Source organism: Akebia trifoliata, chromosome 1 (genome assembly GCF_017979445.1).
Source record: "Akebia trifoliata isolate Shusen 1 chromosome 1, ASM1797944v1, whole genome shotgun sequence".
In the NCBI taxonomy this organism is placed as follows: domain Eukaryota; kingdom Viridiplantae; phylum Streptophyta; class Magnoliopsida; order Ranunculales; family Lardizabalaceae; genus Akebia; species Akebia trifoliata.
In genome coordinates, this window is record NC_141375.1 from 26,623,683 (window position 1) to 26,643,350 (window position 19,668).

General features: G+C 35.7%; 1 protein-coding gene across 3 annotated transcripts; it reads right to left on the reverse strand.

Annotated features, from left to right (window-relative positions):
- Positions 1-172: 172 nt before the first annotated feature.
- LOC147411315 (RNA polymerase II C-terminal domain phosphatase-like 1) lies at positions 173-17,828 on the reverse strand. Of its 3 annotated transcripts, none has more exons than XM_086447233.1 (17): positions 17,099-17,828; positions 14,787-15,263; positions 12,668-12,878; positions 12,362-12,519; positions 12,160-12,230; positions 11,888-11,993; positions 11,463-11,540; positions 10,287-10,865; positions 10,104-10,167; positions 9,631-9,737; positions 9,467-9,520; positions 6,185-6,281; positions 2,956-3,179; positions 2,757-2,843; positions 2,119-2,184; positions 1,954-2,028; positions 173-1,188 (listed from the first exon to the last, which is right to left on the reverse strand). In XM_086447233.1, exons 1-17 carry the CDS (start codon positions 17,351-17,353, stop codon positions 1,165-1,167), a joined length of 2,733 nt encoding a protein of 910 aa, XP_086303359.1. In that variant the 5' UTR covers positions 17,354-17,828; the 3' UTR covers positions 173-1,164. The 3 variants fall into 3 exon arrangements, with proteins under 3 accessions (XP_086303359.1, XP_086303356.1, XP_086303369.1); XM_086447230.1 differs by having other exon boundaries at positions 9,631-9,764; positions 17,099-17,827; XM_086447243.1 differs by lacking the exon at positions 11,463-11,540 and having other exon boundaries at positions 9,631-9,764.
- Between the last annotated feature and the right edge of the window lie 1,840 nt (positions 17,829-19,668).

Genomic DNA, 19,668 nt, shown 5'->3' on the forward strand with positions numbered 1-19,668 from the left:
CAGAAATAGACAACAAATCTCTATTCGTCTTTTTTTTTTAACAGTGCAACTCATGAGATGCTTGACCTCGAAGCAACCACCACAGCACAGATGGTGCAAAATTGAGTGAGAGATGAGACCCATCTGTGCAATCCGTAATCGTATTCTTAGGAAGACAATTCCAACAACATAATAGATCATGTGCAAGAGCTCTCTCTGTATTAAAATCAGAACATGTTTCATATGTTCAACAATTTCCCGACTCACGCCCTTTAATGTTTGGTTGCACACACACACACAAGTTTAAAGAAACAAAAATAATGAACTCTCCGACCCTTTCTTCTTTCTTCTTCCTCTTCTTCTTCTGATGGGGAACCTCATCATCCATCACATTGAGCTGCAGCATCTGTGACTACTTTCATTCAATATAACACTTGTGAATCGAAGCCTAGATACCCATTTCAAACATTTGATGACATATGAAAAGTTAAGCTCAACAATGGATTGCATTAGATTCCTCACCATCTCCTGAAATGCCCACCAGAGGACTCGCACTTGAAATTGGCCGGATTGGACCGATTCAAAGCCAGCTCCATAAATAGATAAAAATCAGGAAAAACAAAATTGTAAACCCAAGTCATCAGCTCTCTAGTAGCCAGCCTGTGTCACTGAAACTGATGAGATGAATATTGTTAGGGAGGGAAGGATCCACAACCCAACTGCATCTTATAGAGAAACCAACCAATGGTGACCCATCTTCAGAAATTTTCGTTTGAAGTATCAAAACCATTTATTATTCCTTCTCCCATCCACAAAAACCCATCCAATGGATGACAATGAAAACTGTACTACAAAGATCAATTCCTTTTAGATTGTAAGGTCTCTCCCCTCGCTTTTCAAAGACTTCAATGGATCAAAACCTTATGAAGATCCATCAATAACGAATGACTTTGGAACCACTTCATGTCATGCATGAAGAAGCCTCAAAGATCAAGAATCAAATTGGTAGCCCTGGATCTTCATAGCCCATTGACTTTGTGTGCTACATAAACAATGATCGCTACACCTAGACAGAGAAAAACGGTGGTGCATTCTTTTCAGGGAACGATGGGAGAGGCCTTATCAGAATATCTGACAGCTGGAGGCATCGGGTGCAATACTCGGGAGAAGTCTGGTTTCAGCTGTTTACTTGGGAGTTCTTGTAACAACCTATACCACAATTAAAGATCTGGTGAAAAGAGTGAACATGGATAACGCCTGCAAATAACAACAATGACAACAGGGGATATATGGTGCACACTTCATTCAATCCAAGAAATGGCTAGAACAACGATGTTAATAGTTGGGAAAACATTGTTATGTCAAGTTAGAAGTATACGGTCTGTCCGATTCTCGGCAGTGATGAGCCGTTCCATTTATCAATTATATGCTGTTTTTTCTTTATTTATGATTGTTTATCAATATTATTTTTGTAAGGTACTGAGTGTCAGAATTTCAAGTCTTCTGGGATCAGTCGGTCACATCCCAGTCCAAAATTGGCATCCATGTCCTTAACCAAGCAAACATCAGTGAGATGATTTTAATAGTATGGACCAAAGAACAAACTCATGAATCCAGCATATCTAATCTCATGCACGTTTAGTTTCATTTGACTCGGCCAAGTAAATGCTGAAATCGAGTTAACAACCACAAATACACCTAAATGTGAAATGTATGCTCGAGGGTATCGTTCTCGGTCTGGCACAACCATGAAGTTGAAAGTACAGGATATTCCTAGGGACATACTCTACCTTCCAACTTTGATTCTAAGCTTTCGAATAATTATCCCAATGGATGGCTTTTCTAATGGCAGTATGGTCTCTCCTTACAATTGCCAACTAAAGTTTAAAATAAAATAAAAAACCTTCAATGAAAGAAGGAATACAAATTAACCACCAAAATTAGCAGAACATCAAACAGAGCAAATTCACTCACCTTGGAGAACCCCAGACGTTTATGAGTGCCCTGATCAAGCATGGACTTAAGATTCCCAAGGGCCTCTTCAGCAGCCTGCAGAAAAGGATGCCCAAGATTTCAGATTATGAACATGAAAAGAATAGAGTTTATGCAAGTAAGAAGAAAACAGAAAACGCATTATACCCGTATCTTAGCTTCATCCCATGTTAACCCAATTCCCTTCCCTAAGATCTTTCCGCCAATTTCAGCCTAAAGCACAGTCCCCAACCAGAAACAAACAATTACTGAAGTCAGAAAATATATTACTGACCAAAGGTAGCATTACACATCCATATAAATGGCCCATATACAGAGTGTTTTGTGTTTTAATCTTCCAAGCAATTCATAGAGAACCCACCAACTAAATGGTCAAATTAAATCAACAGGTACAACATAGAATCCAGGGCAGAAAGTTGCGTCCATCACTTTCACAAAAAATATAATCCCTTGTCCATTCCAATAAGGCAAAAAGATTATGATAAAACAGGGTTCTAAAAACTCAAAACCAACTCTAACGAGAATAGACTGATTTTGAACAAACTTGAAACTTGTTCAAAGGTTGGTTGGATGTCCCAACTCTCAAGTACGAAAAGCTTGTTCTACACTCTGCCTTTTGAATATTTATTACATAATTCGAGTTTTATGAGTAAATATCGAGTTTTCTCTGAATCTAACATTTTAGCCAACTTGGGCCCCTTAGAAAGTTTCTTAAACAGTCAACTGACTATTTGAACAATGTGCTTCTCCATGAATGTTGAATTGAGGATTTTAAAAAAGCTGACCTGTACACGTGCTTCCCCTTTATGGATTGAACTGGTTGAAAGTGAAGGCTGAGATTGAAAACCTAGAGTAAGTCCTTCCATGATGCACTGAAATATAAATCCTTGTCAGGTCACAGATCAATACATTGCCAATCTAAAGGTTAGGGCACAACATAAGGGAGCATTGAATACTAAACATAAGAGTAAGTTTTTGACTCACTAATTCTGTCAGGGCAGAAACAGCACCAACTGATTTCTTGGATCCCTCTAACCTTGGGTCCATTAACCTGGAGAGCTCTGATGTAATTGAAATCGGCATAGGTTCCTCCTTCGGGAATGGCTGATGCCCAAAAGAATTTGAATAATTCTCATTCTCATGAGAAAGCTTACTCAGGTCCTCAAGCACAGCACTATGATCAGGCATAGTAATTGACAGATACTTATCTGCAAAACGAAGGTCCATGGGGGAAGCAAAAAACTCAGAATTACCCAGAAAAAAGGCATAAATAAGAGAAACAATAAAATCCAACGGGTAGAATATTGTTGTGAACCTTAAAAATTAAATTAAATTAAAGAAAAAACTCTGATAAACTTCACAATTAGCACAAAAATACTACCTTCCATTGGAGGAGGGCCAACAAGAAGCAAAACAAGGTATTTGTGCTTGCATTGGAATCTCCAACTCAAAATATAATTATTGGATAAAAAACTAGGTAACTAGACAGGGATGCTTTACTAAGCATCAGTCATGGATAAGGTCTTGGACATGGTATATTGCAGATATTGATAAGCTTAACATAAATAAAAGAGAAGTAAAATTATACAAGTAAAAAAGGAATTTTATAGAGCATTATTTAAAAAATCCCACCTTGAGAGCAGTGATTATTATACCTTGAGGCGAGAGTACATACTCGAGGAAAAAGCCTCGATTAGTTCATAGGAGGACTATGCCTCACTATACTGAAGCTTAAGCCTCAAGGCGTGAGCCTCAACTCCGCAGGCTATTGCAAGGGCAGAACATGTAAAACTTAGTTTTAAAATTTTCATGTTCTATCCCAAAATACCCCTCTTATTTTTCTTTTGTCCTAAAAGTGAAAGTGTGAAGCAACACAAAAAAAGATAATTTAAGCCATTCATACATCTGACAAACATGGTCTAGGTACATTGACTTGAAATATTTCCATGTGACTGAAAAATCCATATATTAATGGAGAAACCAACAATGCTAGGATACCAAACTAATAAAACTTAAGCTTTATGTGAGAAAGGCTATGATTCTTGAGATTGATAGCCCATGGATACCAAACTAATAAAACTTAAGCTTTATGTGAGAAGGGCTATGATTAGTGATATTGATATCCCATTATCGAGAATGTCATCATGCATGCTAAAATTATACATTGCTTGCTTGTTATTTTGACCAAATTGATGGAAAACACTACAATGGCAATTACATTACTAGGTTGAAGTTAATACATGGGATATGGTACATGAACTGTAATCAAAAAGCCTTCAGACAAGAAAGAATAGGAGAATTTTTCACTTCGTGGAAATCACATAATAATTAGCTTATGTAATGAAATTCTAACTCAAGATAAGTGACTTTATAGTAAATCATAAAAAAAGAGCTCCTAACTTATTTTTCTTACTTATATTTATGTAGTTTATTCACTTACCAATTTTTACATATTTTTTTGAATTTGCTAAATCTTTTTTTTTTCTAGAAAAAATTTGAGGCTCATGCCTAATACCACTTCAAGGCATAGATGCACCATTGGAGGTAGATACCAAAGTGAGGAAGTCACTTAAATTTAGCTTGACAATGAACGTTTTCATTTTTTTTTTTGAAAATCATTAAAAGAAAAAGAGGAGGGGTATACAAAGAGATTGAAGGGTGAGCAAGGCCCTTACTCACTTGTTACTAATAGGACACATGAACAGTCTCATCCCATCTAAAGATAGGATCATCAAATCAAGGGCCCTTACAATCCAGACAAGAAGCAAACCAACAAAAATAAGAGTAGTTGTAGCTAAAAGGACTACCTCGACATAAGAAACTCTTTGGTTTATCTTATCCCCTTCCAAATTGTCCAACAAACCACAATGCGAGTCAATCTCTCAAGAGCTCTCTCCTTCACCTATTCAATCTAATCTTCCACTCTATCAAGTTAAAATCTTGGAATATCCAAGTCTTTGATTCCACATCATTCTTACACATGATACACATATCAAGTATTGTGTTATTCTTGATGCTTATCATATTATCCACTGAAAATCTTCCCTAAAACTGTAGTCCACAAGAAGAATGCTACTTCAAAGAGTACCAACGCACTCCACATTGCCTTAGCTAGAAATGGGCTCCCAACCCCTCTTCCCCCCATCTCACTAATTTTGTGAAATAAGAATTGAACCAAGAAAGCACCATTGACACTCCATCTTCAAATCCTTTTATCCTCCCTGACATTACCCACTCTTCTCCCATGAAGAAACTTTGATAGACTCCCTAGATTATAAATTTCCCATTCATTGAAGTTTCTTCTGAACCCCACACTCAGACATCATGATATCATCAAACTTCCAACAATCACAAGCAAACGCATTTGACACCGCGTGGTTAGTGGTTGACAATGACCCTTGTAAAGAGGTTTTAGGATTCGTAGAGTAAGATAGAACGACACAAAGAAAACTAATGCTAATGAGACAACACATTAACACAAATATAAGATCCACTGAAAAAGTCCTCGTCATTGTAAGCACCATCTACGCCTTATTCCAAATATAAGAGTCATCAATACGAATCATATTTATCAATCAAATTTATCATGAACCATATCTTTAGGCAAGACATGTGTCTTCATAAAATTTCTCATTACCTCCACATCCACTTCATTCATGGCCTTCCTCTCACAATCTTATAACCTTTGACTTGCATTGGTGACCTCTTCCTCACTAGAGCTATCTTTGGTCTTCATTGTACATGCCCAACCTGTTGAGTGTATATTTCCCTCCACTCTCAGGAGTGTCATAACCCAGTTAAGCCCCGTGACCCTCTTATATGCATAGTTCTCCCCCTCTCCAACAAATCAGTCTTTTGGAGTAGTTGGTTGGTCAACATGGTATCAAAGTGCCAGGCTCATAGAGGTCACAGGTTCAATTCTTTCCACCCTTATGGGTGAGGGGGAGTGTTGAGTGTATATTTTCCTCCACTCTCGGGTGTGTCATACCCCAGTTAAGCCCCGTGACCCTCTTCTATTCATAGTTCTCTCCCTCTCCAACAGATCGGTCTTTTGGAGTAGTTGGTTGGTTAACACGACCAACCTTAATAAATTTTACTTTATTGTATGACATAGTGGAGTATTCTGGAGTCATGAATCAGAAGTAATGACAGCAGGATGCCAAGCAATCAGTATAAACTAACAAACACAATAAAAGAGCAGATTGTTTCTTACCAGCCAAATTCTTAATACAACGCTCAGAAGCTTGATGTTGTGCTTCCTTCCTTGTTTTACCAATTCCTTCACTTATTTTTTCTCCAGCAAACCAAACCTACAAAAAAAAACAAATAGCCTTAAGGAACAGAGTGTGTTTTCACAAGAAAAAATAGAGAATTCAAGTCATTATAAGTCACCTAAACAACACCATTCCTAACAACCACCAAATAAACTTAAAAAGTCATGAAAACAATTGAACAGAGAGAAGAAGAAAAAATTGAATTATAAATTGAACTGCCTGTCTCTTTTATATGGTATTGGTAGAAAAGTCCAACATGGGCATGGAGTGATGAAGTTGAGAAACCCTGATTATAGGATTTGTGAACTCTACTGGTATATTATAAATAATGAAATAAGTAATTCTTTTATATAAAAAGAAACCCCAGATATAGGGATTCGATGACGATGATTTTACATAATAATAAGGATATTGATGACTTATGTTATAAGGTACCTATTATTTTTTATATTTTTTATTATAAGTTAAATTTTATTGAAAGAGGACAAGGAGTCCTCAAAGAAGGATACATACAAGAATCACTCCCTTATTTGCATGACATACCTATAGACAAGATTACATACATGTAATGCGACATTTTCCATATAGAAAATTCAACTAGTAAAGCTAGAACTCATAATCCATAATACAAGGTGATTGGTATCTTGAAAGAAACGGAAATAAATGAAATGCAAAAGTGTTGCACAAGAATCCCCGTAGTGTTTGAATGCCACAAGAATACTTCGCCTAATTTAAAATTACCTGTTTGAACCCATTGAGCTAATATCTAATTAAGTATCAATCCAAGGTTGAACAACAGTTATAGACTCAAACTCCAGGAAATAATAGATACCTTGGAAAACAACTTCATATAAATATCTCAAAAATAAAATGGACAAATACAACCATGGCTTTAGTCTTGTTTCTCTGTCTTGTACCACCAAGATCAAGATGACTCGGACTATTTTTATTGTATCGAACTATTCGTTCTGTGACAAAATGAGATATCTAAGTATTGAATTTATTTTTCAAAGGGAAGAAGCAGCGGGGCAGACACACTGATATGTTATGGGAAGAAGATCGACTTAGTGTGTGTGGTGTGGGACAGTTCAGGCCTTTCTTTGCAACACAACAAACTCTTCTTCATCGTAGATCCTAAAACGCTCACCTCTCTCCATCTCTGCTACAACAGCCTGTTATTTCTGAAGAACCCTAAAAGAAATTTCACTTTCTTTTTTCTCTCCATCAAAAGGATATACAAGCTCCACACACAACACAAAAAAAACCTTAAAAGCTAAAACCAAAATATGTTTTTTTCCCTTCATAGATCCAATTTTGTTCAAATTCTTGAGGAAAGGGACCTCCTAGAATCCAAAACCAGTGAGAATCTCAATGGCCACAGACACATTATTGTGCTGAGCGCCTTTCTTTTGATTGGCCCTGCAATCATTGAAAGTTCACAAAAATGGTGAAGATCAAAAAGGATCTCTACCATAAAAATATGGCAAAGAAGAACAAAGAGATGGAGAATAAGAAGACGAAGATGAAGCTCCTTCGAAGAGAGATAATGGAATCAAATCTAAAAGGAAAAGGTAAGGGAATCTTCAAAGGATTCTCAAAAGCAAGGACAATGAAGCTCTACGGTGGCAAAGATTCGAATACATCTAAATCTTGGATGAGACGGGTCATTCACAGTAGATATCTCGCACGGTTGCTTCCAAGACCAAGATGGCTCACCCAATTCGTTTGGTCTCGAACAAGTCTTAAAAAACATGACTATAACCACAACGATATATAATATAATTAAAGTTTAAATCAGAAAATAAGTAGTTGATGCAATCATGCAACTGAAGTTCCCCACCCTGCTCGTATGGTTTGTAAAGAGAACAGGTAAGTTTTGTCTCATCCTTTGTCCTTGTATCGATAGGTCTTCTCAACCACCTCTTTTTCCCTAATAAAGCTATATATCTATCAAAAAAAATGTAGTTGATGCAATCATGCAACTGAAGTTCCCCACCCTGCTCATATGGTTTGTAAAGAGAACAGGTAAGTTTTGTCTCATCCTTTGTCCTTGTATCGATAGGTCTTCTCAACCACCTCTTTTTCCCTAATAAAGCTATATATCTATCCAAAAAAAAAATTCCCAAAACCCAGAATGAAAAAATATGTGGACAAACTAATGGAGAACAAAAAGATAAACTCAATAACAAAAAACCAGCAAAAGAGTAATATACTCAGTTTGGATTTTTTTTTTACTCGATGTTCTCATGGAAACGGGGAGATAACAACTATAGAAATAGATTGAATTTTCAAAAGCAAAACGAGAGAAGAAAAAGATAGGAGCTTCATAATCTGAGTTTTGTCTAGTCTAACCTGGGTGAACAAATGGAGAATAATAAAAGTGCCCATGACTTCTGAACATTTGAAACAAATAAATTTTGGAATTAAAACTTCTAGTCTAGCTCATATTGGATAAGCATTAGGACATAAATAGTGAGTTTTAACCCAAGATTGAAAGCAATCTGAACCAGTATTTACTGTATTTGGGTAAAAAATGCATGATCTAGATTAGATATAGGTCGGATATGGTTCTAGGTAGTGGATCAAAATAAGATTTGGGTTGGATATGGAATGTGGAACTACCAGGTCTGGTTCTTGAATCTAGTATGGATACTACATTTTTTTTTATCCATTCATATGGATCCTATACAATTCCTTATATAATTCTTCAAGGACCAACCTGGATGCAAACCACAAATTTTTTATAGGGCCGAATATGAATTATATGATACAGAGAATAGGTTGTATCTGCTTGAAGGACATGGATTTTGGTCGGATTGTATTTGGATATGGAAGTCTCTCAAGGATGGATCTTGATCTATGATTGTCCAGACCCATTTATCACCTAGTAAGGATAAGTATCGGAAGTCAAACCTGGGGATCGGATCAACATCTGAACCATCACATCTCTTCAGAATGTTGAAACCAATCAAGAGAGCAGTCAAAATGAAGTCTCAGAGTACCTAATCAGGTTGAATTTTGACATGGCCAATCTCCAAGGTTTTGACTATCAGATAACGGTTCCCAACTACTGCACATGTGGCACATATCCTATTGTCCTGTGTCCTGTTTGCTGAAGGTAACTTTACTTTCTACAATGCTTAGAAGCAGCTGCATATTTATTCTACATTACAATCATTTTGTGGAATTTAAAATTTTGGTTTAAGAGCTAAAGAAATAACCTCAATGGAGAACTGCAATTCCGTGCTAGCAAGCAAAGCTGGCCTGAATTCCACCTACAAGTAATCATAAAAGGGAAAAGAAGGGGCTTAGACATCATAAGAGAAATTAAAAAGCAAACAAAGTTCGATTCTAATTTTTGTTACAATGGGTTCTTTGTTAATACCTTTGCTCCACACCTCACTGCAATATCTTGTAGAACCCCAGCAGGAGTTTCTGCATATGGTGGACTACCTCGCTCCAATTCAAAATGAAGATCCCTTTTGCTGGAATCTGATAAGGCCAAAGGCATTTCCTCACCTTTTAAGGTGAGGAGATAACATAAGAATATTGAGGACTCGCAGAAATGTTCCAAGAAAAAAGAATTGGTCCAAGAAACCAGCTTGGCATTTAGTTGAGAATATAACAATAAATACATGCATGCACTTGTTTAAAGGTACTTGCAGATATCATAAGATGCTGAATCTATAACACCCTATGCTGAACTCTGACACTTGTACCCATATCCATGCAACATGATTCATAATGAAAGAATCCATCAAAATAAGCAATTGATATAGTTTCAAATTTTCAAGACAATTTTTTTCCAAATATGGTCGTGTTATTTGCACACCTAACTGTGTTCAAGTCAAAGCCTACCTGAAAATGGATGATACTTCGGAAATGAATTTTTTGATCTCAACCAATCATCGCCATGATGCGCCTACAGGTGAACAATCTTTTTTTCATCAGTCACAGTTTTCTTATTATATCTGTGTTTATAAATCATGCATTATAACCGGAAGACTAAGAAAGTTAGATGGTTAGACCACCACCAATTACCTCTTTATGGAATCTTCGATTATTATGAAGAGTTCTATCAAACGGGCCATAACTTTTCACACCATGAAAAAATGAAGGACGAGGAGGTCGACGATTATCAAAAAGCAAGGCCTCTGATTCTACATGAATTTCCTTGGTTACTGGCTTGGGTACTGCTAGATTCAGTTGCCTTGGGCTCATCTCTTCCTCCAATGGAAACCAGCGTCCATGTGATTGCACTGGAGGGGCTGAAACTTTTAGAGGACGTAATGAAATTGGTTCACTTGAGGTTTGTTCCCTCATGTCTTGTCCATGTTGCAAAATGAGAAGTCTTCTCCTTGTATCTGGATCTAATTCAGATTCAGGGACCTCACCCTCTTCTCTACCAGGAGAACTCTGTAAGCTGGGTTCTAAAGGGCCACCATAACCCAATGAGTTAACTGACGAAGCTGCTTGAGGCAACTGCTTATCATGTAAAGATACTATTGAGCCTTGAGAAGTAAACTGGGAAACAGTGCTTGATGAAGTAGCCGTTGAAAGCTGGAGAGGAACAAATCTTGGGTCTAGATTTTTGACCATAGAAGAGGAAAGAATTGCATCCTAACGGAAAGAAAACATTCATAAAAAATAAGAAATTTAAAATTTAAAAAAAAAAAAAAAAAAAAAAGAAGAAGAAGAAGAAGAAGATATGTGATGACACTGGATTCATTATGCAAAGTTTAAAATGATGAATAAACTCATATTTGCGATATGGAAAATATATCTGCAGAAGATTGCAGCATATCTTTGTAGTGGAACAAGATTGTAAAGGTTGTTTTTGAAAAGAATTTTTTTTAGGTGGGGGAGTCTGTTGTATCTTATCCCCCTAATTTTCTTTTTGTTTTTTTTCTTTTGGCAGACATCTGAAGGGGGGTTTGTCCAGTATGTCTCCTTGGATTTGCCCTCTAAATTCAACTATCTTCACCTATCTGGAAAATTAAAAAAATCTTAGTAGAAGAGTAGCTTGTCCACAATGAAAGCAGGAAAACATACAAAAAATGTGCCTTTTCAAGAATATGTTTACATCTATATTCCCTGCAAGTCAAACTGCAGGTAGCTCTTAGCCTGGATTTAGTCTATACATGGCAGAGCTGTGGGAGCATCCAAATACAACATCAAAAGAAAAAGTATACGAATAGCTACAAGATAATAAATAACCTTTAATCTCCTTTCAACTTCAACATCTGTGATGCCTTCAAAATGAAGTGGATCTTTGTTCGAAGTAGAAACATCATCCTAGACAGCAAGTCATTATTTTAAATAGATAAGGAAAAAAAAAATTAATTAAATGTTTGATAGCCATAAAGACCATATACCAATTGCATAGTCATATATACATGGTGCAGGGCATAGTAGATGAACCCAATCTGATTCCAAAGGAGAGGCTTTTTTTTCTTGATTGTTGACCATAATTTAGGGCTTTCACAGTAGGGAGATGCACCAAATGGTTATAATCATCAAATCGGGTCAACTTTGGCATAGAGGTTGAATGGTGAGTTGCAAACCCAGTAAAAACATTACATGTTTGCCTATGCAATTGGCAGTCAATATTTATGCTTGATTGATTCCCCGTCGTGGTTTACCTCTGAGCTCAAATAGTTGCTCACGTCAGGAGGAGAAGGAATACTGCAGATATCATCTTCGTAGAAGACACCCAAAATCCGTTGTAAGAGATCCTCGTCAAATTCTCTGTCAGTTATAAATTAAACAAAGTCATAACAAGAAAAAGGAATGCCACAAACCAACATGCTAGTGAGCCTAGAAATTACATAGTACAGTATCAACCCCAACATTGACCAGAAAAGAACGCAAATCCTTAAAACCTAGACACTGTGACTCAGATATATTTTCTTACTTGAAAAAACCTCCCCTGACATTGCATGCAACATTTCTTGCAACACAGAGAACTGGGACTGCATTGTTTGCCTACAAAGAAGAGATTATAATGTGCAACACAAAGAAGAGAGTTATGACACACAACAATTGGCTAACGAAAAAAAACATCAAGAAATTCATGTATTACTATGGTGTTCAGCATCTAGCAGTGTATAATATACCTCAGCTTGAGGAGAATAGTAAGGAGCAAAAGCTGGAACAATATGCACCCGTGGTTGATCTATCTCTTCCCACACATTCACACGATCATCAATCACCAATGCCATCTTAGGATGGCAGGTGCCATCATGAAAAACATTAAGCAAGGACTTCTTTGAGCCTATTAAAACATCACAGAGAGAATTATAGAGCGTAGGTGCGTGAGTATACAAAGCAGGAGAAGAACAAAAAAGTATGATCATCTCTGAAAACCATCTATAAGATGCATGTACAAAACATACAAGCAGAAAAATATTTACGCAACTCACCGGCCTTGACACTGACAATGCGATCCGGTAGTTCCTTTGAGTTGATTAAATTTGAATCCGGATCGAGAAGCCTCCACATTTCTAGAGCATAATCTTTTTCAGCCATCGTGCAAACATAAACCTCAAAACGCTTGCGGCCTTTTGCAGTTATGTAGGTCCGGAGATCCTCCCAAGCAGGTCTCAGCCTTACAAGAACACTCGTATCACGAATCTAAAAATACAGAATACTTTGTATTATCATACAAGGCTACTTATCCAGGTCAATGTAAAATAACATATACAAGGAGAATGGATACGACTGTATCAATACTGGACAAAAATATCCTAATTAGACATCTGAGCAATGGCTATATTTTGGACGCAAGAAAATAATAAAACAAATAAAAAACAAAAATGATTTGTTGAATGAAAGAAATCACAGAATCATATCCCACTGATCGGAAGATGAACATCCATTGTATGGTAAAACCTGTAGTATTGTCCTTTTAACACCAAGATAATATGTCCTATATAAATAAGCAAGCAAAGCAAACCGAAAGAGAACTTTCCACTTGAATGAAGCATCAATCACTAATGTCCTAATCAATACTAAATGAGGCGACGATGGGGTCATGACGATTATTCCATAAGTAGTCTTCCATTTGTCCTTATTTTTAAAGAAATAGCACTTAAACACGATGCTCAAGCAATGGCATTGCTTAGGGTGATTTTATGAATAATTCACAAGTCATAAAGAGACATGCTAAATTGGTGGAGAAAAAGGAAGAAAAGAAATACTGAATAACTTAAATTTTTGATACGTTACTAGGAGTAACTTAAAATATCTAATTACTTTTCTCACCATCCAGTTAGTAATAATAAATCAAGTTATTAAGGATACTATAGATGTTTAAACTAAAATAAACATAAATTAATGGTTAGATAAATAAAAATACTTAAATTAGATCCTTTTTTGAGGTTGGTTCGGTAAGGTTGTCCCATTTCCCCTACTGTTTTGTTTCGGCCACAGAAGCTTTTGTTTGCCTGCTCAAAGAGAAGTATCCAATGGGGGAACTATCTTAGTATTCTATCCATGACTCGTGGAGCCTCATGGAACAAGCCCCTACATTAAAATGATCTTGGTAAGAGCTCTCTTAACAGATCATATTTATCACAAACTGACAAATGGATTAAAAGCTGAGCTTTTGAAAATTTGAGAGAGAGAAAAACTTTCTTCAAAAGATGCTAATTAGGATTTCAAAAGGAGATAAAGAGTAGGGAATACTACATGTTCTCTCTATTATCGTACTTGCAATTTAGTGATAGTTAGAGATTAATTTACCCTTTAAATGCGTTATAACATTTACAACGAAAATGTGTATAAAACACTTACAGCAACATAAGTAAACATCTTAAAAGCTAAGGACCGTTTTTGGAAAAAAACAAAAGGCCAGGATGAGCTACAAAATATAACTGGAAAGACGTCATTCCTTTAAAGGGGGTTAAATAGTTTTTCATATTAAGAGCGGGAATGTATAATGCTTACTATTTTTTTCTCTTTCTTAAAATTGTATTAGCATCCTTGTAAGGAAGTTCTTTTTTCTCTCAAATTTTTTAAAAGCTCATAAATTTTAATCCATAAGTCGATTTGTAGTAAAAAATAAAAATAGATGCATTAGAGAGTTCTCGCATAGACGTTTTCAATGATATCCATTATTATATAATTTTATTTAACTACTAAATTTATATTTATTCTATTTTAAAACTTATGACATCACTGATAACTTAATTTATTATCACTATTGTTATCACAAAAAAAGGTAATATAGTTGCCTTAAGTCAGCCATATAGCAATTCTTTTTTAGTTAAACTCCCATTTAGCAATACTTGAAAGACCATTTATTACTTGAAGCCAATTCATAAAAGCAACTTAAGCAGAGCCATTACTTGGGAATAGCATACATTCCTCATGCACCTCCCAATAGTTCTAAAATTATCATGTGTGCCAAACACTCTACATCGGTGTGCATGTCTTCTTTGTGTGGTGGTTGTGATGGTCCATGATTTCATGATTGCAACGTAAAGCATTGTCCAAATAGTTATAGGCCTGATGTCGTATAGATTTAGAATGAATACATACCATTGGATTGATGCGAGTAAGTATAATGTTCTTCTCTTGTAACCTTATAATCGGGCGAACAATTGATTGATGGTAGTCAGACAAAGCTGGAACAACCTCAGACTGAACTTTAATGACCTTCCCATTTTCAACAACTTGATCGCTTTCCACATATTGCTTCAAGATATTCCTGTCATCCTGATACCGCTTGATCTCTGCTAACATGCCAGAAATGCGCACGGGATCCATCTCAGTGTTTACTTTCCGTTGTAAGGCATCGATTCGGTCCTCAAAGGAGCGTATTGTATTCGCTACTACAAGTGTCTCATCGAGATCAAATACGATGCCGAGACATCTAAGATTCAGCAAGATGAGACAAGATTTATAAAGGCCTGGTGCAAGATTAAAACCCCAAAAACATGGATATTGCATGGGGCTCTTTCTAGAAGACATGGCCACCAAATGGAGTTCCTCTTCTCCTAGTTGCATAACCGCAGTCTGCAAGCACAAAAAGCATCCACTAATATTCAATATTCATGTATATGGGTGCACGCACGTCATATATATGTATACATGTATGTATGTTTTTGTGTGTATATACATGCAGCACGGTGCACACACAGATATACAGATAGACAGCTATCTATACTAATATATATAGCAAAATTATCCTCCAAACGATTATTGAAGCTAACCGTTTTTCTTGCAAACAATACCCCCTCTATATCTAACAATCCTGCAAATCACAAGGGTATAAAATCCATTAAAAAAATTAAAGAAGATAAACGAGTTTGGAATCCATTAACGCTCCACTACACTTAAACCTCTAAACAGAAGGTCCCCAATCTGTGGTGCTTCTGGTATTTTTTCTTCTTTTAACAAGCATGCAGTGCAGTAAAAATCGATACAGTAGAGAACTCTTGCCAACATCTTTCCAAGTATGCCTACTATAACAAATTCTATCTAGCTAGAAATTTGTATATTAATTTCAATTTAAAGTTTCTATAATAACATTAATAACTTAATTATTATGACTGAAACCAAAATAGAAAAAGTAATATACTTCTCAATGTTACTCTCTAGCATTTCTCGGACGGAAATATAATTACTTGAGCATCATGTGTATCACACGTGCCGCACACTAGTACTTCAATAAACTCGGGTAACAGAATATGAAAGATAAATTATATAATGGAAATTTTTTCCTGTCAACAAAAATATCAGAGTAAGGCATAGGTGACAATTATCAAAAAAATATATATATTAGGGTCATTTCAACTGTCTCCCACAAGCAGAAATGACAATTATGATAGCTCCTAATCAATTTAGACTCATAAAAATCCAAATATGCTCTCTTTCAACTATAGCGAGAAGGACATTGTCAAGAATAACTTCCACGGACTACATATTGATAGTGTACATTTATACTTGTATGTATTCATATTCATACATGTATAAGTTAAACACAAAGTTTGAAACGAACAATAAATCATCTCAGTAAACCAGTTCATTAGACTCTTTTCCCTAATAAGAATAAAGCATGAGTAACAATAATTAGTCCATTATCCTCAAAGCCTTATCCCGAAGATCTGTGGTCGGTTACACGAATCTTGTTACTTCACTCCATTCTGTCCATAGCTACATCTTATGTTATTTAAGGATTGTTAATCTACACTCTCACTCTTCATCCACGTTCTTTTGGATCTTTCTCCCTCTTTCAAAACCTAAAACTTGACTATTTCTCTTAATTGGATCCGTAATCGACCTTGTTTCTCTTAGATAAATTAGAGTAATATCCCCAATAGTAACAATAATCTGTTAAATTGGAAGTTTGTAAAGGTCCAGCAATCATTGACACAATGAAATTTAAATTGAAATATGCCGTCTTAGTTTAGAATTGTTTTTAGAAAAACACAATAAGGAAATTCCTACAAACACATCCATAACGAGATTAACAAGAAATAACTTCCATAAACACCATTGTGCATCTCCCTAGCATCAAGAATAAGTTGAAGTTTCAGCAAATTAATCTCACTTTAACTAAGATCCATAGAACAACTATAATTTAAACAACCTTTGATTATCAAGTACAGTATGAACTGAGAATTATTGGCTTTCTTCAGGTACTGTTTGGATTGAATTAAGCCCTTCAGACAATTTTTAATTTTTAAGACAAGATGAAAAGAAGAAAATTTCACTTATTAAAATTGAGGGGATCCTTGTAAATTGGTCCACGTATCTTTGATGCATGCCAGATGTCATTTTAATCTAGGTTCCTTCAGCATGAATTAGGGTTTTTTTTTTTTTTCCCCGTTTTGAGTTAGGTTTGATACCTTCTTCTCTCTGAGACAAGAGGAGTGCAAAGAAAACAATGGCGAATCTTCCAACTGCGACTTGGACTCCATTTTGAAGCAAACGCCGCTGCGGGCAATGGTGTGAAGGACTGCGAGAGGTGGACATCTCTCACTCGGTTGTGAGAAGTGAGAGATCCTGATTTGCTTGTTCGACATGTCGATTTTCTGGTTCTGAGGGTAAATCTCTACTTCTCCAAGTAGAGAATTTCCCCAATAAACCACCGATTTGAACATTTTTTAAACAATTTCTTCTCCAAAGTCGAAATCAAGACTGAAATTTTGGTTTCTCTCCTGCGATGGTCCTTCTGTCCAGTAAAAACTGAAGTTCGTTCTGGATTCAAAATTAGGGATGGAAAAATATGGGTTAATAATTCAAGAGTCCAAGAAGAGGGTTTTATCTCTCATCTGAGATGCAAATCATCATGGATCCTTTAGATTATCCTTGATTTCATCTAGGGTTTCGATTTTCATGCGTTTTTCTGCAGAGCTAAAACCGATTTCACGCAGTTTTAGCAAGAAATTTGTATTCTTTTGCTTTGTGTTTCAGAGATTTTAGGTCTGAGATGACGATCCACAGGTACGAAAATTTATCGATGTTGGTTGTCGACGATCGAATCTGTCTCTTGATGATTTAGGGTTTGATTTGAAGAATGACGGAAACAGAGCAAATAATAAATATAATAAAAATAAAACCCTAGAAAACGGAAGAAGGAGAAAGATATAGGTCAACAGTCAAAATAGTACTCGAGTCATGAGTCATGAGTCCTAAAACAAATACGACGTAAGTACTACATGAGTAATAGATTTCGAATCTAACAATTTAAAACTCGGCGAGTTGACTCGGTTGATTGATTTCATCATATAAAGATTTCCTAGGGATTAATGGATGGCATCAGCATTGAACGGGTGAGATGGCAAAATGTTTCTTAGGGATTGCCCTAGATAACCATCCTTTGGAATTTATATTTATCTCTAAGAAATCTGTTACATCTAGGACGTTTGTTGGACACTCTCAGTCCAACGTCGCTGCGCTCTAAAAAGTCCATTTACAATAATTATTTTTGGAGGATTGCGGCCACAAATTCTCGATCCCAGTGTGGGTGTGGCAGTAACGCTCTTCAAGATTTAAGGCAATGTAATTTTTTTTTTCATCCCTACAATTTAGTAGATATTATAGATACCCCTTTAAATTTTCAAACATAGTTTTAGTTAGATTTGTTTTTAATTATTGTAGGTGTCTCCTATTATTTTTCAAACTAGTAAATGGTCCTTTAACCTAATTAGATTAACGAAAATTGATCTACAAACCCTTTTTTTTCCTTTCCCAACCCAATTTTAGATATCTTCTTATTAAAGAGGTCGAGGATAATTAGTTTTGGAAATAAAACAATTAAGGTATCCAGCATTGAAAGGGTGAGATGGGAAAATATTTCGGGATTGCCTAAGATAACTTATCCTTAGAATTTTGTATTTATCTCTAAGAAATTTGTTCCATCTAAGCCGTTTGTTGGACACTCTCTATCCAACATTATTGCACCAGTAAAAAAAAAATCTTTTTGCAATAATTATTTTTGAAGGATTGTGACCAACAAATCCATTATCCAATGGGGAAATAACACTCTTAAGATTGAAGACACGTCACAATATAATGGACCCCACTCTACTGTAGTTGGATTAGACATTTTAAAGTGGGATCCACAATTATATTTTATTACATGGCATACTCAATAGACTCCCCTAATGCGGTGTGTCAAAATCATAGACTTTGGACCTCATTCTGCTGTAGTTGGATTAAACATTTTAAAGTGGGACCCACAATTATATTTTATTATAAAATAGTGACAATATGACTCTCCTACATGGCATACTCAATAGACTCCCCTAATGCGGGGTGTGCCAAAATCATTGACTTTAATGCCTTGGGATACACAATCACACATCCTATAAATCTGTGAGATTGTGTATCCCGATGAAAGAAAATCTATGGTTCTGACACACCTCACGTCAGGGGAGTCGATTGAATATGTCACTTGGGGGAGTCAAATTATCACAACTCTTTATTATATAAATGTCACTGGAATGTTGAAAACAAAATTTTAAAAAACTTTAAAAGATAAGAATTAAAAAAAATAGTTACAATAAATTTTAATTTGAAGATTAGTGATTGTCCATTTTTGAAGTTGTAATACTTTCTTATTTTTTTATTTATTTAAACCTGATACATGGGAGTGCAATCCGACCCTTAGAAAATCCACATTTTCATTGGATCACGTTGCACCCTCCTTTCTTTTCCCTCTCTCACATGTTTTTTTTTTCTTTCTTTCTAAAGTAACCTCCTCACATTTGTTTTTTTCCCTTAAAATAGACTTTGTGAATAATAAAAAAAAACTCCTCTCACACATACATTAGAGAATATTCATATTTTTTTAAATTAAAAAAATATTCCTTACTAACTTAGTAAATATTTTCAAAAAGGTCTTTGAGCTCAAACAGATCACCACATTGACAATCTAACACCCAAACCCCTAGATTTCACGAAAAAAAAAAAT

What these genes read in the sequence shown, in the direction of transcription:
- LOC147411315 (XM_086447230.1), bottom strand. Translation starts at nt 17,353, where the DNA reads ATGTTCAAATCGGTGGTTTATTGGGGAAATTCTCTACTTGGAGAAGTA. An exon ending in GCAACTATTTGAGCTCAGAG is followed by an intron (nt 11,541 to 11,887) that starts GTAAACCACGAC and finishes CTTGCTGTCTAG; the next exon opens with GATGATGTTTCTACTTCGAA. An exon ending in GGGATGAAGCTAAGATACGG is followed by an intron (nt 2,029 to 2,118) that starts GTATAATGCGTT and finishes CCTTTTCTGCAG; the next exon opens with GCTGCTGAAGAGGCCCTTGG.